The following is a 22,798-nucleotide window of genomic DNA, read 5'->3' as shown; positions in this document are numbered from 1 at the left end:
TGAGGAAACGTTCCCCGGTCACTCAGCCAGCCTGGCCCCATGCCCCAGGGGCTCAAAGTCCTCATCCGAGTACCTTGCCTGCCCCCGCCCAAGGGCTGATGTTCTGGGGAACACCAGGCCAGTGCGGTGACATAATCCTACTTTCTGTCTTTTTTGTCTCCTGCAGGTTTGGTAAGAGTGATTCATTTTCATCCCCTCTGCCACCCAGGAGTCCTGTTTGTGTCGCTGTCCCCATCAAGGGTGGATTTCTTCGACCCTCTCTTGGTCTGCTGGCCTTTCCATGGTCCAGAAGCAGAGATGCTGGGCAGGAAAATAGCTCTAGGACAGGGAACCTTCAGATGACGAGGCGGCTCAGCCCAGCCAGCAGCTGCCCTGAGAAGCTGAGACCTTGAGAGCGTCACAGTCCGTGGACAGCCCTATGGGGGGGCCCCACTTGCACCTTGCTGCCCCCCTCCAGGTGACCTCTGGCAGGGAGTGTTTACCGGCTGGGCTGCCATGGTGATGCCTCGCTCCCGGGAGAGAGGCACTGTCTGTCCAGTGTAGGTGGACGGTAGCCATCCACAGAGCCTAGCTGACGTCTTGGGACCCCTCTGTTCAGGAGAGGAACTTCCCTGGAGGCAGGAACGTGGTCGGCTCTGAATGAGGCCCTGAGAGATCGGAGGGTGCGCATATCCCCTTGGGAGGGGATGAGGATGCCTAGGCAAACTCTGAGTCCCTTTTCTACCTCTGGGTTGAGAGCTGGTTCTTGCACGTGGCTGTGCTGTGGGGCATCCCTCTCCAGAGTCAAAGCAGAGGGAAGCGACCTCTGGGGTCTGCTTTTGATGGTCTCAGTGGAAATGCAGAGACGTCTGGCTTTTGCCTGAGCAAAATAGCAGCTTATTTTTATACTGTCCTGAGCTGGCTAAGCAGAGTGATGAGGCTGCCAGCAGGGTCTTAGACATGCGGAGGGGCAGTGACTTTGCCACAATGGATCTGACTGCAGGACCACCAGGGTGAGGAAGGAGGGAGGGGGCACTTCCCTGTCCCCAGGGCACAGGCAGAAACTCCCAGGGCCCTTCACAGAGGCTTGGAGGAGAATCCAGCACTTGCATCCCTAGGACAGCCTGGCCCTGCCATCTTCCCAGTTGCTATAGTAATTCAGGGACCATAGCAGTGAGGCTGCTTCCCCAGTTTTCCAGGAAGGCAGGACGAGGCCTTCAGGACCAGTATTTCATCTCCATCAGGGACAGCTTCCTCTCACCTCCTTCCTATCCCAGGCCTGTGGCAGACATTACAAATCAATCGTAGGTTGCATTCAGAGATCGATGGTTAAAATCTCATTTTCCCATAGTCTGTTTCTCCTAAACTGGCAACCTAACCCCTTTTAGACCCATGTGCTTTGATGGCCTTGGCTACTGACTGGGGTAGGGTGGCCCCCACCCCCAGGATGGAGTTGGGAAGAGGCAGCCCCATGGCAGATGTGCTGGCGAGATTGTGGGTTCAACTATCAGGGGGTGGCAGAGGCCTTTTGGTTCCGATCAGACTCCCCTTGGTGTAGGAGGAAAAGTCAGTACCTCCATCACGCCCTTCTCCTGTGGCTGGGTGTGTGGTACTTGGCCTTGAGTGAACCATCACTTATTGAGCACCAGCTGTGTGCCAGGCCAGCATGGGGTGGAAGGCTGACTCAGAGGGTATGAGATGACCACAGATCACTGGAGCACTGTGTTCCTGACCTTTCTGGATCACAGATCTATTTGATAATTGGATAAAAGTGTAGACTCTCTTTCTAGGGGAAAGCCCACATCATTCCACTTACCAGTCCAGAGGGTTCCCAGACCCCCTGAGGGTTCCCATCCATGGGCTCAGTTAAGAACCCCTGCTCTAGGAGGAGATAGGCAGTGTTGAGTATGGGCAGAAGGGAGGGTCGGGAGGAGGGGGGGGGTGCACTGGTGGAGGAGGGGAGATGGGGTTAGACATGTGGGAAGCTGGTGGATGGACAGATTGCTTCCAGCTGCTCCTCTACTGCCTGACCTATTATACCACGAACACCAGGGATGCCTGTTCTTATGAGGAAGCCAGGATTGGAGAGAGAGGCCAGGGTGCCCTCTAGGAAGGCAGGCAAAGCTCGTGGCCTGAGACTTCCCCAGAGGCTCAGACTGAGTGCCCGGCTGGGGCTGGACCACCTGGGAGCAGGTAAAGCTTCACCTCGTCTTCCCTCTACCTGCCGGGCTCTGGCAGTGGTGGCTCTCAGAGCAAAATTCCCAAGGTGCTTGTGACTGGAAAGCTAGGTATGCCACATGGCCGACCAGCCTCAAACCCTCTGCCAAGGGTCAAGCAGCTTCTACTCGCTTACCAAGAAGCAACCAGAATTGGTGGCCTGTGGGTGCATCCACAAGGAAGTGCAAGAGACGGGGGAGAGTGGAGCTGCTGTCCTCACCTTGGCTTTGCCTTCCGCCAATGCTAGAAACCTCACAGAGACCATTTCCGAACCGTCTGCAGAGGCTAAGTGGTACCATTTGTTTGCGGGGGGGCCCAAGCGTGAGGGTGACCACACTGGCCCCCCTTGGTCTCGCCTGGCCGTCTCTGTCTTGATTAGATGCAGGTTCAGGGAACTGTCCCTCTGCCACATGGTGGGTCTCCATACCGCCCTAGCCTGTGATGTCTGAGACAGAAGGTCACAGGCACACGCCGTCCCCAGCAGGGCCCCCTCAGCCTGCCTGACCTGGCCCCTTTCCCCGCAGATCTCCCGCACGGATCCCCACAGATGGTACGAAGGGACATCGGGCTCTCGGTGACACACAGGTAGGCCCAGCTGGGCTGGGGTGGGGAGGGGGCACAGAGCTGGGCTGGGACCCATATAAGCCGAGCCTCCACCAGGGGGTCGCTCTTCATTGCATGGGGAGGGGCTGTCCTGACCCCCGTCTCTCAGGGCTCTTTGCCTCTGGTCTGTCTGTCCATGCCTCTGTGGACACGGCCCGGCACCCACCTGGAGCCCCTGCCTGTCACCAGCAGCCTTTGCGACTTGCTGGGCCCTTTCCTGCCCCTCTGTCTGCGGAGGGAAAACACAGGTCCCAGGAGACACAGGGTCAAAGGCCCCGGGAGGAGGAGCCGAGAGCGTCCTCTGGGTCCAGCACGACCTCAGTTACGTGGACATAACTGGCCACACATCAGAGCCCCGTGGGACTTGCTGAAACCCCAGACCCCATCCCTAAGGTTCTCGGGTTGCCAGTCTGGATTCCAGCAACTTCCGGTGACTCTGGCACTCACGCAGCTGGCGTGGCTGATGTGGACCCATAACGTGGACAGCCCAGAGGCCTCGGCCTCAGCGCTCGTGAGGCTGGCGTGTGCTGCCAACAGCAGCTCCGGGCAGCGTCCCATTCCGCCCCCCGCTGTCCCCCCCTGCCGATGGCCAGCAGGATGGTCCCTTGGGATGCCTGGTGCTCTGGCCGCCCCATTAAAGGTTGCTGTGAATACAACAGGGCCCACTCATTTCCCCCCGGAGCGTGAGCTGCACTCCAGCCTGTGTGGGAGGCCGGCCTCGGATCCTCACCCAGCGGTGCAGACTCGGCTTGTAGGGCTTGAGTAGTTTGCCCGAGGTCACGCGGCCACCGAGACGCTGCTTGAGCCCCGTGGCTGGTGCCCAGGCACCTCTGTTGAGAGCCTTGGCAGGGCCGGGATGCCTGTAGCCCAGAGGCTCAGGGAGGAGAGTCTCCGGCACCAGGGGAAGCTGTCTGAGTGAAGGTCTGAGAGCCTCCCTCTGTCACACCCGGCGTCCAGTGCGATCTTCGCAGCCGTGAGAGAGCAGGACCTCTCCTGTTCCCTCTCTGGTTGGGACACCCCCCCGGTCGCCCGTCGGCAGGAATCCCTCCCAGCCTCAGTTTCCCCCTCTGCGGTTGGGACTTGCTCTCAGTCCTGTCGTGAGGATAAAGTGGGGTGAGGTGCATGTGAACCTCACGCGTCCAGCCTTGGGGAGCGCTGGGTATTTAACCTCTGGCTCTAGCCGGAGAGAGGCCGACTTCTCCGAGGGACCCCAGGATCAGTTTTGTTTCATTTTTGCCTTGGCTGCACCTGGTTGCACAGAGGATTTGCCAGCTGGACCCCGAGTGTTTCCCAGGCTGCTGCTGCCTTCCACCCGGGCAGCAGTACCCCTCTTGTCTGGCATGGCCAGGCTGCCCTGCCTGCCTGGGTTCCGGGCATGGGTATGGGACATCACGGTCATACCCTCTTGGTTTTTCTAAATTCATGATCCGGGCCTCTCTCGACAAGAAGCTCTGAAGGTTTTTGGTCTAATCGTGAGGGGAGAAAACTGTTCCATGACACTCACCCCACCCCATCCACCTCCCTGGCACCTGCCCCTTCTCCGGCTGAGCCCCAACTCTCATTTCAACCTGCTTGCAGGATTTCCTAGTGGAGATCATCTCACGTACCACTGAGCTGCTCCCCTTCCCCCCATGTTGACATGAGAGGAGATTAAAGAGCAGAGAGAAGGAGATTGTGGATCCCAGGGTGGCCGGATCGGGGCTCCTTAAAAAGCGTTCCAAGGGGGTGGGCGTCTTTGTCCTTGCCCCACAAGCTCCCATCTTGGCTGAGTAGAAACAGTGACATTGACGCCCACAGTCCAGGCTCTGCACGTTTATACAGCACGCGAGCGATCCTCCCCAGATCCCTGTGAGGGGAGAGTGTTGGCCTCATCTGCAAAGGCTTTGACCCATCCCACAGCCAGTAGTTGGCAGGATTCAAAGCCAGTGTGGTCGGACCCCAGAGCCCACGCTTTTCCCCTCATTTTCTGGCCCAGGGGTCTCTTATAGAGCCATGCTCTGGTTCAGAGACCTGGGGTCCCGGGTCACACAGGGACTGTGTGACCTTGGGAAAGTCACCTAACCTCTCTGAGCTGGTTTCCTTGCCTGTGTACTAAGAATCCCAGACCTGCCTAACTCCCAGGGGTGGTCACTCCCAGGAGTAAGCTAATGTTCATGGACGCATTACAAACTGGTCCCCAAATACTGTTGCTTTTTGTTCTGTTGTTACTATGATATACAATGCTTTTAAAAATCTAGTCCTGCAAAAATGTGAGTTCTTTCTGCCCTTAGACCTCCCCACCCTATGAATGGACCTTGGACTTTTTCTCTGGAGGATACCACCCACTCTATCCCCATCCTCCTTTCCAATATATCTTTTGTGGTTTTTAAAAAATTTATTTAGTTTGGATTCAAGTACATTTATAATTCAAACCTCAAGAGGTCTAGAAGGGTACATATGTGACAAAAGCCCCCCAGTTGCTGTCACCAGTCCCCAGTTCCTCCTATAGGCAGATCTTGGCAGTTTCTTGTGTGTCCTTCTGGAGATATTTTTATATAAGCAAAGACATATGTATATTCTTCCGCCTCCTTTTTTGTTTTCACACAAATATTGCATATATTATACACACTGTTCTATCCCTTGCTTTTTCTCTTTTTAAAATCGAGGCATAATTTATATAGAGCTAAGTACACAAATAAATTCTTACATATGTATACACCCACGCATACCACCCAGAGGAAGATTCAGAGAATCCACATCCCAGAAAGTTTTCTTTGGCTCTTCCCAGTCTGTAGTGCTACCACCCAGAGGTACTTTTCACTTCTGTCATCATAGGTTAGTTTTTCCTGTACTTGAACTTCATATAAGTGGAGTTGTGTTGCATTGTACCTTACTTTTTTCACTGACAACATAATTTAATGATCATTCCCTATTTGTGCAAAAAGAGCTTTCTTATTTTATTTTCTGGCTGCGTGGTATTCGGTTGTGTGCATGGATCATACTTTATGCAGTCAGTCACCTGTACACCTAAACGACACAGCTTGTTTCTCATCTTTTCTGCCGCAAACATGCTGCAGTGAGTAACCTTTTCAGTACATCGTTTGACACCCGTGGGAGTATCTGTTGGATGAATTCCTGGGACTGGAATCACTCTGTGTGCGCACTTATGATTTTGATTGCTTTTGCCAAATTGCCTGCCAGAGAGCTGGCATCGGTGACCACACCAGCTTTGGGGCTTTGGCAGTGAAGACTTTGTGATTAAGAAATCTGAATGCCTGGGGGAAGCAGTGGCCCCTGGGTGTCCCTGCCCTGCACGTGAGAGGGTGCCCGGGGTTCTGGGATGGAACCAAGTCTCCTGGTCTCTCTGCGGCTTTGTGGACCCTTCTCCATCCTGGCCCCTCTGAGCAGTTCTGTGGGTCCACCCCCTGCAGGTTCTCCACCAAGTCCTGGCTGTCGCAGGTCTGCCACGTGTGCCAGAAGAGCATGATGTTCGGAGTGAAGTGCAAGCATTGCAGGTGATGGGTGGGGCGTGGCAGGGGTGGCAGAGGGTAGCAGACTCCATACTTTTAGTTTAGTAATAGTCTTGCTACTTGATTCTTGGCCTTAGGTCAAGTCGGAGTTCAAAGGAACTCCTTTGAGAGTTCCTAAACCTATTCATAATCTCAGCACACCAGGGAGTGATCAGCCCTCTCTAGGAAGATTAAGGGAGCATCAGGCACAGCACTCTTAGAAGAAGGGAATATTTGAGGTGGGCTCTGAAGGATGAATAGAAGTTTACCAGGTAGACTAAGGAGGAAAGAGAATTCCAGGCCAAGAGAGCATCTTGTACAAAGGCAGAGAGGAATGGCAGGACTGTTCTGGAAACTGTAAGGAGTTCTGAAGTTTAGCCTTACGTGTTAGCACACAAGGAATGGGGAAATGGGGACAGGGGAATGGTAGAAACAGAGAAGTGGCTCATGATACTTAACAGAAGAGAGTGAGGGGAGAATGTATATTCTATACAAATTCAACCTCTTTTCCTACTATTGTGGTTTCTGGTAGGAAAGAAAGGCAAGGATAGTGAACAAGTAGGGTGAGCAGAGTCTGTCCCCTGCTGTCTGGCTGCCCTCACCTTATAGAGGATGGACCTGGAGTCTGCTCCCAGTCTACTTCGCCCCTGTGTTGCTGTGTGACCTGGGGCAAGGTGCTTGCCCTTTCTGGGCCTCATTTTTGTCATGTATACATCTGGGAAGATGATTCCAGGTCTCTCTGTCCATCAGGATTGCTCCAAGAATCTGAGCTAGTGTGTATAGTTAAAGCATTTGGGCTCCTGCTAGACTGTAGGTGATGGGTCTCATGTGTGTCAGTTGGATAAATTGTGGTTAGGAGAGTCATCAGGAAAACGCAAAGGAGATGCCAGACCTTTCTCACCAGTCTAGGTCTTTTGTGGCTCCTGGCCATTTGGCTTTAAATTGGGGACCTCCAGCTCCCTTTCAAGTAATACCTTTCATGCGGAGAGCACAGGATAACCTCTGAGCCCCAGGCTGTCCTGCAATTGCAGTGAAGTTGGTAGAGCCCCAGCCATCAGCCCGTTTGATCAACAAGAACCCCAAGAGGGGGTTCAGCAGGCAGAACCAAACCAAGAATCCAGCTCTTTCCACTCCTGCCACTCTGGTCCTCAGACCACGTGGCCTGTGTAGGAATGTAGCAGGAGGGGCTGCCCCTGGCTTCCCTGGGACCCTTTGGTAATGGAAACATTTTCCTTCTAATTCATCTCTTTTAAGTTCAGACTTGTCTCAAGCTTTCTGAACACAGGTAGAGGGTCTCCTTTTGTTTAGAAAAGAGAAATCACTGTGTGACCCACAGCAAGTTAAAATGGGTGTAATCAAACCTGCTTTGACGTGAAGATTGGGCAGGTGATAGCAGGAACATGGTCGTACCCAACAGGTAGTAGCTGCTAGCACTGTTAACATCAGATGTTCTACACGCTTAAGCTAATGTTTGTTGAGACATTTGTGGGAATTGAGGCAGTCACGGTTGAGTGTTGCACAAAACTTCCAGGCGGTGCTTCTGAGCCCCTGTGTGTGTCCCGGGGTCCCGTGTGGCTTTTCGTGCACTGACCCTGCCTTCTTTACCAGGTTGAAGTGTCATAACAAGTGTACAAAAGAAGCCCCCGCCTGTAGAATATCCTTCCTTCCACGTGAGTGTTCTCCCCTTCCCCCTTCTGGATTTGGGGTGCATCTTTCTTGAACCTGTTTCCTGCTGATGGTTACAACGCCCCTCTTTTTAAACAGTACCCAGGCTTCGGAGGACAGAATCTGTCCCCTCGGACATCAACAATCCGGTGGACAGGGCAGCTGAACCCCATTTCGGAACCCTCCCCAAAGCACTGACGAAAAAGGTATGATGTTAGGCGAACCCTCACCCAGGGTTCCTTTCTGTGACGCACCCTCGATATGGAGGTCCAGCAGGGGAGCATGATACTGCTATCCGGGGTGTGTGGCCAGAGGGTGGCCTTTAGGGATCCCATATTTAGCCATTTCGTAGATTTCACATTTGTGTCCAAATCTTAGTTATGTGCCCCTACCCCACCCCCCCTATTTTGAGCTACCATTTCCTGAGTACTTACACTGAGTCGGGAGCTTTTTCCATTGATATCTCATTGGATCCCCACAATAGTTCTAAAAGTCACATGCTGCTATCACCTCCATTTTTTTCCTTTCTACGGCTTACGGGATCTTAGTTCCCCGATCAGGGATCGAACCTGCGCCCTCGACAGTGAAAGCGCAGAGTCCTAACCACCGGACCGCCAGGGAATTTGATATCACCTCCATTTTACAGATGAGGAGACTGAGCACGGGGTCCCCCGTGAATGAGAGGCAGGCCCGTGGGGTTGTGCCCCCGTCGGGCCCCTGGCGCCTGCCTTGGCGGCTGGCACACAACAGGCAGCGAGGAAATGTTTGTATTGAATGCTGAGCGAATAAACAACCCCGTGAGGCAGCAGCTGATGCCCCTGCTGTATAGACAGTGCACCGCGTGGCTCAGAAGGGTGGGGTGATTCGTCCAAGGTCACACAGCTGCTGAGTCGCGGCTGGGATTCAACCTGCCTCGAGCTAGCCCCCTGCCCTGGCTGGCCTGGCCTGACCGGGATGGAGGGTCTGGCCTTGACGTGTGAGCGGACAGACTGAGGGCCAGTGGATGCAGCCCCCTCCCCCCTTTAGCTTGGCAATAGGCAGTGTGGGTGGTCGCTGGACGGTGAGGCCCACTGCGTGGCTTTGGTGGATTCCAGAGTCCACCGTGCATCCCAGAGCCTTGAGGGCCTGTACAGGAGAAACCGGTTGAGCTTAGCATTTAACCCAACTTGGCCCCAACTTTTTTGACCAGGAATCCCTCCCCAACCCCCTGAGGAATTGGTGTGTGGTCTGGGAAACACTGGTCAGGCCCAGGGTCCCCCTGTGATGTAAACTCAGCCCCCCCCAGTAGCCCTCCCTCAGGTGGTCCTCTGGCCTTGCTAGGGCCCACGCCACTGAATGTCCTAGCCGGCAGGTCCCCCTGCTGAGTGGAGGGAACACTTATTAGGCACCCACTGTTACCACCCACTAAATAGAGGCTTGTCGGAGGCTGAATTTAATTCGTTAAAAGACCCTACTCTGTAGCCAGCCCAGAGCCAGGCCCTGGGTGTATGACGAGCAGGTGTGGTCCTTGCTCTCCTGGGACACACACAGCGTGGTGGAGAGAGAGTCTTCAGAAAACCGCCCAAGACGCCTGCAGCTGACAAACTGTAGTTCAAGTGCCCTGATGAAAAGTGCTGGGAGCCATGGGAGGATAAAGGGGAGGAAAGGACTGGGACACGCCCCAGCCAGGACTGGGGAAGGACTTCAGGGAGGAAGGGACGTTTGAGCTGAAATAAGAAAGATGAGAGGAGCCCTCCAGGGGATGGACGTTGAGGTGCACCTCTCCCTGTCCTGTTCTTCCCTCAAATATTAGACCCATAAAACGCCAGGACGCCCTGGCTGACCTCCTCCTTTTTAGGTGGGGAGGGGTGGGGAGCAGGCAGGGCTGGGCGGTCCCTGCCACTGCCTGTGTCTCTGGTCCTGCAGGAGCATCCTCTGGCCATGAACCACCTGGACTCCAGCAGCAACCCGTCCTCCACCACGTCCTCCACGCCCTCCTCACCAGCGCCCTTCCCGACGTCGTCCAACCCACCCAGTGCCACCACGCCCCCCAACCCCTCGCCCGGCCAGAGGGACAGCAGGTTCAACTTCCCAGGTACCACACTGTGGGGCTTTCTCGGGCCTCAGGGGTGGGGTTGCATGTCCCTTCTCTGCACATCCCAGCAGGCTCAAGGTCAAACACTGCCGCCACTAAGAGCACTTGCTGGGAGCCAGGCTCTGTGCTGAGCTCAAGAGCATCACCGTATTTAAACTTGCTGTGATTGCACCCATTTTACAGATGGGGACACAGGTTCAGAGGGAGCAAGTGGCTTGCCCTGAGCTGTACAGCATGTAAGCTGCAGAGGTGGGATCAAAGCCAAGGCTGATGTAAAGCCTGGGTTTTTTTCTTTTTTTAATTTATTTAATTTATTTATTTTTGGCTGCGTTGGGTCTTTGTTGCGGTGCGCAGGCTTTCTCTAGTTGCGGCGCTACTCTTTGTTGCGGTGCGCCGGCTTCTCATTGTGGTGGCTTCTCTTGGTGTGGAGCATGGGCTCCAGACGCGCAGGCTCAGTAGTTGTGGTGCATGGGCTTAGTTGCTCCACGGCACGTGGGCTCTTCCCGGACCAGGGCTCGAACCCGTGACCCCTGCCTTGGCAGGCGGATTCTTAACCACTGCACCACCAGGGAAGTCCCAAGCCTGGGTTCTTGACCTGATCCCAACGCTGCGCTCCCATGCATGGGGTGGCTTCTCCTGGACGTTGTTCACTCACTCGGGGCTTCTGAGCTCCCAGGAAGCAGGACAGGCGGCACGGGAAGCTGGGGCAGGCCCAGAAGGCTGGGGCGAGGGAATCCGGGGCTCTGTGGCTTACCTGCTCTGTGATCTGGACAAGCTGCTTAGAGGGGCGCTTTTGTTCCCTTTTCCATAAAACAAGAGACCGTGTGAGGCTGGAGTTAGGTTATCCCCCTTGTATGGATGAGACCACGGAGTCCACCAGGGAGTGCGTGCCAGAGCAGAGCTGACCTCTGACCGTGGCCCCGGCTGCCCCGGGTCTATAGGGACAGGGACCCCGCCGCTCAGCCAGGCCTGGGGTGTCCCACCTCCCCAAGGAGCAGAGCAAAGCCCACTCACCCATTCAGGACTGAACTCCGGCCCTGGCCTCCCAGGAGCCTCCTTGCAGTTGGTCTTGGCCCTCAGTGTGTTTCAGGTGGCAGCTCGGGGGAGGAGGGCGGCTGGGATATTCTAGTTTGCTCCGGACCCAGCCAGGCCCACTGCCAGCTTCAGGCCGTGGAGTGCCAGGCCAGGCCCCACCTGTCACTGGCCCCTGGGGCTCCAGGCTGAGGAGGACAGAGGCACAGCTCTCCCTGTGCCAGGGGAGCCCTGGCTGGGGCTGCTTGCAGCTGGCAGGAGGCCAGGCAGCCTCTCTGGGCCCATCTCCCTAGGGTCCCAGGGACTTCTTTTGGGGGATGGTGAGATTTTTAAGAATCTTTCTTCTTTCTTCCCTGTCCCTTCACCTTAACACGCATGTGGCTGGACATCTCCCGACATTAGTGTGCCGTCCCGAGCCCACCTCTCCCTCCCCGGAGACCCAGCGATGGCCCCGCGTGATTAGCCTCCTCTCCTGTTCTGCTCTGTCATTGTTATGCTCTGAAACCGGGCCTTTTGCTGAACGTCCTAGTTTGGGTTTTTCTGAAAGGAAGGGCCTGTTTGAAAAACAACAGCCAGTGAAAAAGTCCTTTGTGTGATGTCAGCCAGAGCTTCTCAGCTTTCCCTGATGTCCCCAGGCTGGCCTCACATTGTCCCCTGCACAGAGCCCTCTCTCTCCAGGATCTGCTCTCTCTCTGGTCATGGGCTGGGCTGGTCCGGCTGTTAAGGTGGGATGGGACCTCCTCCTACCGTCCACCCACTCTGTGTTGTGGGGAGCATTTCTGTGTATCTCCGAGGCTAACCCTGGGGCAAGGTTATTGTTTTGGATGGTGACTTAGAGTGACTGAAGCCTTGGTACCTCCAGGTGTGAATGCGGGCTGGGGGATTTTTCCCTTCTGCACACAGCACTGTTCAATGTTTTCAGAATCTCAGTTTTTCTCCCTGTTGTATTTTGCCCTCCTGGGCTCATGCGCAGTTCACAGAGGAGAAGGGGGCCTGGGAGGTGAATGGAATTGGCCAGGGCTCTGCAGCAAGGTGTTTCCTGGGACTGGGTCTCCAAACACCAGCCCTCCGGTGCAAGTTCCTTTACTCCTGGGGGCTCCTGCTAATAACCGCTTTCTCCCAGCTCTTTTCCTCCTTCCTGCATGAAAGCTGGGGCAGGGCAGGTGGGGAAGGGCTGCCCCAGCCCTATAACCAGCCCCTCTCCCCTAAGCCCGTGCCTCCGTCCCCTCTCCTGCTGCTGCATTTGCTGTTCTGTGTGTGACTTACCTGCTCTTCTGTTTAAAGCTGCCTACTATATTCATCATAGACAGCAGTTTATCTTCCCAGGTGAGTCCTTTGCATGGTTCCACTAACTGCCCCTTGACGTGACCCCCTCTGTCCAGCCCTCTCCCTGGGTGCCTTGGAGGTACCTGAGTCTCACACCCACCTATTTTGAGAGCTGCCTGTCTGTTGAGACTGGGCAAGGGGACAGAGGGAGTGGCCTTGAGGCTGGCCCTTCACAGGAGCAGTGCCTTACTGGGAGGACCCTTGGCACCCATCCAATCCTTCGTCTTGCACAGACACTTCAGGCAACTTGTCCAGGGTCACACAGCTAGGAGGTGGCAGAAACCCAGTCTGCAGAATAAGGGGAGAGGATCTTTTGCTGATGTCTTATGAGCATCTGACAAGATATCTTCCTCTATATAATGGCAGGGAAACTACTACCCTATCTTAAAGAAGGGGACGCCAGTTTGGGAAGGTCTGCAGCCTTCACTTACTCGGTGGGCCTCACCTTCCAGAGCCTTGTCACACAGCGCTATCTGCTGGCAATTGTTGGAAATGCCTCCAGTGCAGAAAGGTTAAAGAAGAAAACTTTCAGTAAGACATTCTCATTGATTCCCTTCCACAGAAATTGTTTTGTACACCTTCTGTGTGCCAACCTTTGCATTTGACCATATTCCTGCCCCTAAGGAGTTTACACAATTAGTACTTATTTCTCTAGCTGGAGGTGACAAGCAATAGTACACATAATCTGCAACTTTAATTCTGAATTCAGCCGTATGAAGGTTCTGTGTGTTTTAGACAAAGACTGTAGCTAATTTTTTTTTCCTGGATTAAACACGTCTGTCTTGAAGTCTTGGTATTTTGGTTATTCCAGGCGTTCCTGTTCCCCAGCCCAGCTCCATTAGGGGAGTCACTGGGAGCATCTGTTAGTTCTTACAGGCCCACCCCAGTGGTTTTGCAGGCTGTGCAGGCTGGCCGGGGTCAGGGCCAGGCTCCCTGAGCTGCTCTGTGGCTTCACACCCATTTTTTCTGTGGTTCCCCTCCAGGAGCCTCCCTGGCTACTGCTCTAGGGTGATGTACAGGGGAGCACCCTTGAAAGCATGGGGAAAACGTGTGGCTCTTCTTCCAGAAGGGTCCATCTTGCTCTGAAGATACGTCAGGGGGGAGAGAAGGGAAATATAGTTCTATTAAAACAAATGTGGACATATTTGGAGCAGAATGCAAAATGCACTCTTAATGTTTAAGGAAAAGTATGAAGCTTCAGAGACATTTTGCCTCCCCCCAACTTGGGGTGCGGTTTCTCCTCAGACCCCCACCTCCCCATGTCCCCCCGTCCCCATGCATGTGTTTATCTTCTGGTGGAAACATTTGAGCAGCGTTGGGTGGGTGGAAACATCAGATCGCCCTTGACAGTCTGCAGACACAGTGTAGTGGTGTCTGGAAGAGCCTTAGAAGAGGCTTCCGGGTCTAGGATTCCCCAGAAATTGTACACAGGATGTTGGGTACATGTGTGCATTTCCCTGATAGGAAGGCCCACGACCTCTATCAGACTCTCCAAGTATGATCGAGATGTTGAGAAAGCTACAGGCGTAGCCTTGGAGAAAGCCCAGAGGGAGGTGAGGGAGGTTTGCTGGCTGATGGGGAGGCTCTTCGTCCTAGAGGACAGGCAGAGGCCCTGATTAGTTCAAGCCACTGCCACCTCCAGTCTCTTCTTTTGCTAAAAAGGGGAACAAGGGGCCCACCCAGCCCTGGGGCTGCCAGCCTCCCCGAGTGCGATTAGAAGGGACCAGAGAGAACAGAAAGAAGCCAGCGGCAGAAGCAGCCGTAGGGCATTTGGCCTGTAACATGTTGGCTCCACACTGGGGTGACCATCTGTCCTGTGTTCCCTGGACGTGGGGCTTTCCGTGCTGAAACTGGGAAAGCCCCAGGCTCCGGGGTCAGTGCCAGCTGCCCAATCCTGGGGCCCCCGGCGTGTGGACCGTGCATTTCTCTCTGCCCAGAGGCTGCTCCACCAGCCACCCAAACCCTGAAGCTGAGGGCATGGGGCCCCTGGTTCCCACCAGCAGTCCCCGGCGGCTGTGCCAGGCACCAGGTGACACTAATGAGCCACCTGCGAGTCCGGCCTTTGGCCTCGGCTGGCCCGAGAGTCTCCCCACTCTCAAGGAGTGTTGAAACCAGCCCCTGCCTCGGAGCCGAGGAGGAGGGTCTGGCCCACACATCCGGGAAAGAGCAGCCCTGTTGCTTTTACCACTTGCTTGTCTGGGGCGGTTTGGCCACGGGGCGATGGTGGTGACTGAGAAGTCTCAGCCTCCTCCCCCACTGGAGTCTCTTCCCAGGGCAGAGCTGCGTGGGCAAAACCGAGGGCCGTGGAGACTGTGTCCGTGTTCTGTTTTAGGGAAAGCCCCGGGGAAGTGGCCCCAGAGCACGTGTGCAGCCCAGCGAGGGGCTGCTGGCGGAGCACGCTCGGCCCTGCGGGTGCTGGCTTTGCAAACACTGTGTCTTCCGGGGGAGTGGAAGGAGGTCTCATGCCTCATATTTGTTTTCTGTTTCCTCCAGACATTTCGGCATTTCCTCCGGCAGTCCCATTCGCCGAGGCGGACAGTTCCCGGTAGGCAGCCCTGCGCGTTCTCCTCCCTGCGGACTTGTTAAAGCTGGACGCACATCCCTGACCGCCTCCCACCTCCACCTTTAAATCTCTGACCCTCCCATTCGAGACCCTGCCATGTACCTGGGCAGCCAGATGGGACACTGCTTGGGCTAATTCACCCTGTGATCCAGTGAACTCAGCCACAGGGTTTTAGTTGCCTCCTGTTGGTGCAGTCAGCATTGGGTGGGGCAGTCTGTGAGGCAGGAGCGGTCTTGTGACCCAGGAAGGCCGGGCAAAGGGCACTCAGCGTTAGAGAAACCTAATTATATGGCTCCTGTTTGTGGAGCCCTTTCTCTGTCAGGCCATGCTGAGTACTTGTCTCACATATTTTTGTATAGTTCTCAGCCAGGTGTAAAGTAGGTGTCATCCTCAACATACAGATGAGGAAGCCAGCTCAGAGAGGTTAAGAAATTGCATCCAGTCACACAGCTTAGGGAGCAACAGAACCAGTTCTCAAGTAGAATTCCAAGTCCTGTGCGTGTGCTCAGAACCCCATACTGGTTGTCAGATTCGAAAGGGCCTTGATGGTCACTGCCCACCCGTTGGCCCCTACCACCCTCAGATTAAGTCTGGAGAAGGCCAAGGCCAGAGAAGGGAAACGGGGTCTGGTCCTCGGCCTCCTGTGCGTTTCCACAGCATCCTGACTGCCTTTCCCATGGCCAAGTGGGTCAAAGTAAGGATCCAGGCCTGGTGCCCCTTTCTCAGACCTCATATGGGGAGTCTCCTGCCCAGCTGGGAGCAGAATGGCCCGGCCTCGGGGTCTATTTGACAAACGGTATTTCACTCTTAGGCTTGAGAACCAGCCAAAAGCAGATGTGTCGGAGGATCACGAAGTGGAGGTGAGTGATGGCGACACGCAAGCCGTCGACGGTGCATCTCTCTCCTCTCTCCCCGGCTCAGCACGTGGAGGGGTCTGGGGAGCGTGTGGGCACCGGGCCCTGTGGAGGGCCATCTCAGGTGCCCACCCGCCGCAGCAGACTCGAGCAGTGCACATGGCAGGGAGAGCAATGAGGGATGCCACGAAGCAAGCTTCCTTCTGCTTTTCCGTTTTTTGAGGCTCAAGTAAACTCTTCATTCCCATGGTTTTCACCCCCAGCCAGGAGGCCTGGGCCCCAGCCCGGGAGACTCTCCTTTGGTCTGTCCGGGGTGGGGCCGGGTGTGTGGACTTATCAAAGATCCCCAGGTGATTCTGACTCTAGCTGGGGCCAAGAATTGCTACCTTGACCCTTGAACCAGTGTCAACCGTACAGTGCAGTGGCTTAAAGATCCGGAGCAGACAGCAGACTGATTTATTCCTGTACAGAGGAGAGTCAGAAACTGTGTGTTTAAACAAAAGCATAGCCAGAAAGGGTGAACGCGGTCCAGTTCTTCATGCCAGGGGATGTTGATGCTCTTCCCCAGCGGTTAGATGTCACTCATAGGTGGGTCTTGGAACATTAGCGGGAAAAAGGGCCAAGTGCCGTAGTCTGTGGATTAGGACATTGAGGCCGTGTGGTGCGAAGTGACCTGCCCACTATCCACAGCAAGCCCCGCAGAGCTGCGGCTAGAGCCCAGGCTTCCTGACCCCAGGCCCCTCTGCTCCCCGCCTGCCCCCCGGTCTCCTGCCCCCTCTATCCCCTCCTCCTCTCCTTCCAGGCTGAGGAGCCCGAGGCCGGCAAGTCAGAGGTCGAAGACGACGAGGACGAGGTGGATGACTTGCCGAGCTCCCGCCGGCCCTGGCGAGGCCCCATCTCTCGCAAGGCCAGCCAGACCAGCGTGTACCTGCAGGAGTGGGACATCCCCTTCGAGCAGGTGGAGCTGGGCGAGCCCATCGGGCAGGGCCGCTGGGGCCGGGTGCACCGCGGCCGCTGGCACGGCGAGGTGGCCATCCGCCTGCTGGAGATGGATGGCCACAACCAGGACCACCTGAAGCTGTTCAAAAAGGAGGTGATGAACTACCGGCAGACGCGGCACGAGAACGTGGTGCTCTTCATGGGGGCCTGCATGAACCCGCCGCACCTGGCCATCATCACCAGGTAACCCGGTCCCACTCCCCCTGGGGTGGCCGCCTCCTCTTCCCCTTTCCCTGGGGGCCCTGTTATTTGTGTGGACACCCCGGAGGGCATGGAAGTTTTCATTCAGAGAGGTACAGAGAAGAAAACCAAAAATGAGGTGTAATTTCTCCATCGTATAACCCCAATGACATTAAATAAATAAATCAGTAAAACAATACCTAAGGATAGAGAAAATTCAAATGTTCCAGAAAAGTATAAAGTGAAAACCAGCCTCTTCCCACCCCACCCGGGTGCTTCTCCCCAAAGGTGGGTACTGTAAACAGTTCCTTATCACGCCTTCCATTAAAATAAAAAAATTTGTATACACTCATGTTTTTAAACTATTTATCTATTTGATTTGTAACTATTTATGTGTTTGTAAAAATACACACCAAAGAACCTACTGGTTACCTTGCCTTCTTCGCTGGAGTGCAGGTCTGAGGTCTGCTCTAATCTTCTTAATACCTGCATAGTGTTCCCGCCACGTCACGTAGCAGAACCTCCAGTGGGGTGCTGGTAGATGTTTAACAACCAGCTCTTGGGTGGTGGCGAGGGAAGCTCTAGTATTGATACCTGGTATCTGTCAATTCCTGTGGTGTAAACACTCACCACAGTTGATTTCAAGTTACCAATATGGTGTCACTGAAAGTGGAGTGGAATTGGGTCGAGTCCCACAACTGGGCTCTGGGTTCTCTCTGGAACCCGATCGCTGGTCCTCCCCTAATTTATTTAACCAGCCCTCTTTTGCTGGACACTTTGTCATCATGAACATCTCTGTTTCCATATCTTGGTGAACTTCTGGCAGTATGTGTGCGGGGCTGGGTCAGAGTGCACGTATGTCACGTTTTGATGTACGTTGTCCATTTCTACTCCAGAAAGTGTCCACCAGTTTCCCCTCCCACCATCAGTGGATGAGTGACCATTCCCCCCCCGAGCACCAGAGGGGTGTGAAACTGAAACATTCTTGCCCATGGCATTGAAAAAGTTGTTGTTGGGTCTTTACTTCTAAAATCAGGAAAAGCAATATGAGGTTAGTGACGAATCTTTGGACTCTATGTGGTGTCAAGAAAAAAACTAAAAACCACTTTAATCCCATCAGCCAAAAGAATCCTCATTAATAGTCTGATGACATTCTCTATAGTTGGACCCTGTGCTTTGAAAAAACACCTTCTCCTCAAACAAACTGTATTTATTTACTAAGTAAAAAATGATTTCCATCTTGCTTGCATATCAGAGATACAAGTAACTACCCACTAGAACTCCCGAGCAGTGTGAGATCATCAGGTCACCACGTGGACCTGGTGGGGTGGGGACAAAATTCCAGCCCAAGCATGACACCATGATGCTTCAGGGAGCCTTGCTGTGGTTACACCAGCTCAGCATCCCCGGGATCCCAGCCTCAGTGCCGTCCATCATTCATCCTCCCATCTCTCTGTCATCCACCCGGTCCCATGAGAGATCTGAGTCTCCTTAAAGGGAATACATATAGCAAAAGAATAAAAGAACATTAACAAAAAAGTTAACGTGTTTTAGAATCTGCTGAGGGGACTGGAACACAGAAAAGCAACCATCAGCCGATATTCCAGACCTTGAGGGTCCAAGAATCTTATCTCCTTGGAGATGATTCCTAAAAACTAGCCCCTTCCTCAGATAGCTTAAGTCAGCTTCTCCCTGGAGCAGGGGAATGAAGCTATACATTCTGTCTGGGTCCTTCCTCACTCCGGGTTTTAGGAGTCGGTACGGGTGGGGACCACGACATACAAGCCCCTTATCTAATAATCACTCTGACATGCCTGACAGCCAGCCCTCCTCTCCTGCACACTCTGCATTGTAATAAAATCCCTGTGATCAGAAAATAACACGATCATGAAAATCATTACGGTGAGCCCGGAGCCCTGATGCTACCTGGTAATAGCCTGAAAAGGCCAGATTCTTCCCTGGCTGCTGAGTTTGCGTGGGCATGTTCCTGCCTCGAACTTCCACAAAGGTGGACTGCTCTGAAGTGCCAGGAGGCTTGGTGAACTGAGTTTCCTGTTCTATGGTGGGCAGGCCCTAGGCCTCGGGGAACCGGTGTTCTTGCCCACTCAGGCCAGGCCCCAGCAGGAATGGGCATCAGGCTGGTTAAGAACAATGATTCGGGCACCCAGGGTCTAGGGGACGGAGAGAGCCCTCTCGAGGCCGGTGGGCACAGCCCTGCCCCTGCTTCTCCCCGGCTCCAGAGGGGCTTGGGTTGGGCTGCACAGGCCCCAGATCTCTGCCTGACCCACCACTCCTCACAGCTTCTGCAAGGGACGGACGTTGCACTCGTTTGTGAGGGACCCCAAGACATCTGTGGACATCAACAAGACCAGGCAGATCGCCCAGGAGATCATTAAGGTGAAGGGGCATCCAGCTGGTTCCAGAGTTCCTGGCTGTCCCCCAGTCTGTCTGACCATGTCAGGGTAGTGGTGGTGGCTGCTCTGTCTTTCCCTTTAAGTGGGGCACCTCAAGGGTGGGACCCCCATCTCCTTCCCTCTGTCCCTGTCTTGTCTGCTGGGAGCTGGACACCCTGGAGAAACTCGGTGGGTTTTAAAGACAGATGGCTTGAGTTTGAATCTTGGTCACAGCAGCTGTGTGACTTCGGGCAGGTCGATTAGCCTCTCTGAGCCTTGGCTTCCTCCCCTGTGAAATGGAGATGCCAGTGTCGCCTCCCTCATTGGATTGGTGCAAAGGTGAACTGGGATAATCCATGGAGAGAACGTTGGGTCCAGGGCCAGCGCTTGGTGAGAGTCTGTTAGAATTGATTAAGGTTTGGGACAGGGGTTCTGCCTTAAAGTTTCCAAATCCAAGTTTCATGAGGACAGGCCTTCAGGCTCAACTCAGGCAGCCTTTTTTTTTTTTTTTTTTTTTTTTTTTTTTTACTTAATTAATTTTTGGCTGCGTTGGGGCTTCATTGCTGCACACGGGCTTTCTCTAGTTGCGGCGAGCGGGGGCTACTCTTCGTTGCAGTGCACGGGCTTCTCATTGCGGTGGCTTCTCTTGTTGCGGAGCACGGGCTCTAGGAGTGTGGGCTTCGGTAGTTGTGGCACGTGGGCTCAGTAGTTGTGGCTCACGGGCTCTAGAGCGCAGGCTCAGTAGTTGTGGCGCACAAGCTTAGTTGCTCCGCGGCATGTGGGATCTTCCAGGACCAGGGCTCGAACCCGTGTCCCCTGCATTGGCAGGCGGACTCTCAACCACTGCGCCACCAGGGAAGCCCCTCCTTTCATCTTTTTAAAGTAATTAAACAAAAATGAAAGAAAAGCTTATTTGTTGCTTTATTTAGCAACAGACAGGCCCAGAGAAAAACTAGATTAGTGCTGGATAGGGCTTCCTTTTTCCTGGTTGTTGTTTTTGCGGAAAAGCTTTCTCTTACCAGCTCCCACCAAGTTTTTGTCCCTTTCCTGTTGTTAGTCTTGCCTTCTTTTCTTTTTTCTCCCTCCCTCCTTACATCCATTGTGTGTGTGTGTGTGTGTCGTTGGAAAGGAAAAGATAAAAATCTCAGTGACATTTATGAACACCAAGATTTCCACGTGACATTTCCACGTGGCTAAACTAATGCATTAAACTTTTGCAGCCCACAAAACCCAAATATCACACTTACGCCTTCATTTGTAGTCTGTCTCATTGCAGAGAAGTTGGAGGGAGCTGCAGAGCGTCACACCTACTCTCTGATGGCCCCAAACCTGCTGGGCCCTGCTCCACACTCTGCCGGACTCTGCCATCCTCCCCCAAACTGTTCTCTCTCCTTATCGTCAGGACACTGTGGGAGTCTGGTTGCTGAGTTAGGTTGAATGAGCCATCTGGAAGATTCCAGGGCAGAAGAGAAAAGTTCAAAGGTTTTGGAGCTGCAGAGCCGGAAGCTTCTTCTCTGCTGGCTTATTTATTTTCCCCATCCCCCTTCTTCTGGGAACTTCTAAGCCACTTCCTTTTGTACTCATCTCTGATATTTTGAGGCTTAAAATATAATAACAGGGGCTTGACCTTTGGTTAGAGGGCTTGGGGGCCACTCTAGAGGCATTGTGAAATTATGGGAAGGAAGGAGGGTTTGTGTTCCAGACCCGGGCACTTTCTATCTTGTCTCTGGCCATTTGAGGCTGTGACACCTATTTTATAAACAAGACTCAGAGAGGTACAGGCACTTATCCTCAGTCACACAGCTGGTCCCTGTTCAACCCAAGATGGGGTCTTGGCTCTCTTTGGTCACTGGGGAAGGCTGTGCCTTGGTTTGGTTTGGGAAATGGGCAGACATTTTAAGAAGGATCGTTTTACATTCAGGATGGCGTTTTGGGAAAGAGCAAGTCACTCTTTCCTGGAACTCCCTGCTTCCGTTGCAGGATGACGGCTCTCAGCAGGCCTGAGGGAAGTGGCCACGGTGGACCCCGAGCCCTCCCATCTCTTGCAGAAGAGCATCTGCCTTGTGTACATTCTTCTCTGACACGCTGCAGCCCCACTTGGTCTGAGCTCTGGGCTTGGCTGAGTTCTGTCTGCTTCTGCCTTACAGCTCATTCCTCTATTTCCTAAATGTGGCTTGCTGTTTACCTCTCCCCTCCTCACCCCAAGACACCTTTAAAGTCAGGCGGAGTTCTCACGTATGAAGCACCCTTGATGTGGGAGATTGGGAGATGGGTTTACATGTGCCTCTTTCTGACCCGGCAGGGATGCCCATTTCAGTCATGCATCTTGTACAGCGCCCCCCTTCTCCCTCCCCGCTCCCCATTCCCAAGAGCATCAGAGCATCAGGGTACCTGGGAGTCCTGAGTTTGGCCTTGGATGAGATCATGCCTGCGTCAGGTCACCCACATCCCATGCACCTGGCAGTGTTCAGTCCAAATAGAGCGTTGGTTAGAAATCACCCAGCCCTGACCTGTCACTTGGCAGGTTGAGGAAACTGAGGCTTAGAAGTCGAGTCCAAGGCCCCACAGTGAATTAGAATCTGGGCTGGATTTCAGTCTTAGTCCAGGACTTCTACCACAGCACAGGCAGTGGGACCACCTGAGCTCAGGGGCTCCCTCTATGGGAATTCCTCTCTGTTCCCCAACCCTAGCCCTTGCCCAGCCTGAGGGGAGAGGCCAGCAAAGCCTGAGAGAGACCCCAGATCACTCGGGTCTTTTATGACTTAACACGGAGAGTAGCATCACAGTGAACCTTTGTATACTTCCTGACCCCCAGCCCCTCACCCATCACCCTTTCCACACCTCATCTGAGTATAAGGTGGATGTTGGGCAGCGCGCTGACACAGCAGGAGCGCAAACTGGCCTGGCACCAGATCTCAGCAATGCTGCTTAACTACAGTGTGGCCTGGGGCAGGTGACTTCCCATCTCTGAGGCTGGCTTTCCTCCTCTGTAAAAAGGAGACAACCGTGATGAAGAGTGGCCCCCGCTTGCCACAGCTAGAGAAAGCCCTCGCAAAAAAAAAAAAAAAAAAGAAAGAAAGACAGTTACACTGCACGGGGTTGTGAAGATTAAATGAGGGGAGTGGGGTAAGGCGTCCCGCTCAGGGCCCGGCCCAGAGTAGGAGCTAAGTCATTCGTCATTCATCTTCCCTCTGCCCCTGACGTGAGGCTCGCTGTCTTCCAGGGAATGGGATATCTCCACGCCAAGGGCATCGTGCACAAAGATCTCAAATCCAAGAATGTCTTCTACGACAATGGCAAAGTGGTCATCACAGACTTCGGGCTGTTCGGGATCTCGGGCGTGGTCCGAGAGGGACGGTCAGTTGGCCTTGGGCATCTGGACAGACTAGGGAGGAACTGGGCGGTGCTGGTGGGCCTGAGGTCCA

General features: G+C 54.2%; 1 protein-coding gene across 1 annotated transcript in view; it reads left to right on the top strand.

Moving 5' to 3' along the window:
• Positions 1-22,798, top strand: part of KSR1 (kinase suppressor of ras 1) — a 148,097-nt gene that overhangs the window by 113,436 nt on the left and 11,863 nt on the right. Inside the window, exons 5-15 of the mRNA XM_061176849.1 lie at positions 167-171; positions 2,721-2,781; positions 6,210-6,293; positions 7,896-7,957; positions 8,052-8,158; positions 9,858-10,026; positions 14,878-14,929; positions 15,759-15,807; positions 16,604-16,983; positions 19,281-19,377; positions 22,597-22,730. Coding sequence (XP_061032832.1) covers positions 167-171; positions 2,721-2,781; positions 6,210-6,293; positions 7,896-7,957; positions 8,052-8,158; positions 9,858-10,026; positions 14,878-14,929; positions 15,759-15,807; positions 16,604-16,983; positions 19,281-19,377; positions 22,597-22,730 — 1,200 coding nt within the window. The remainder of the gene's footprint in view (positions 1-166; positions 172-2,720; positions 2,782-6,209; positions 6,294-7,895; positions 7,958-8,051; positions 8,159-9,857; positions 10,027-14,877; positions 14,930-15,758; positions 15,808-16,603; positions 16,984-19,280; positions 19,378-22,596; positions 22,731-22,798) is intronic.

Source organism: Eubalaena glacialis, chromosome 19 (assembly GCF_028564815.1).
Source record: "Eubalaena glacialis isolate mEubGla1 chromosome 19, mEubGla1.1.hap2.+ XY, whole genome shotgun sequence".
Taxonomy (NCBI): Eukaryota; Metazoa; Chordata; class Mammalia; order Artiodactyla; family Balaenidae; genus Eubalaena; species Eubalaena glacialis.
The sequence above is the reverse complement of the archived record's forward strand: the minus strand, read 5'-3'. Positions and strand labels throughout refer to the sequence as shown.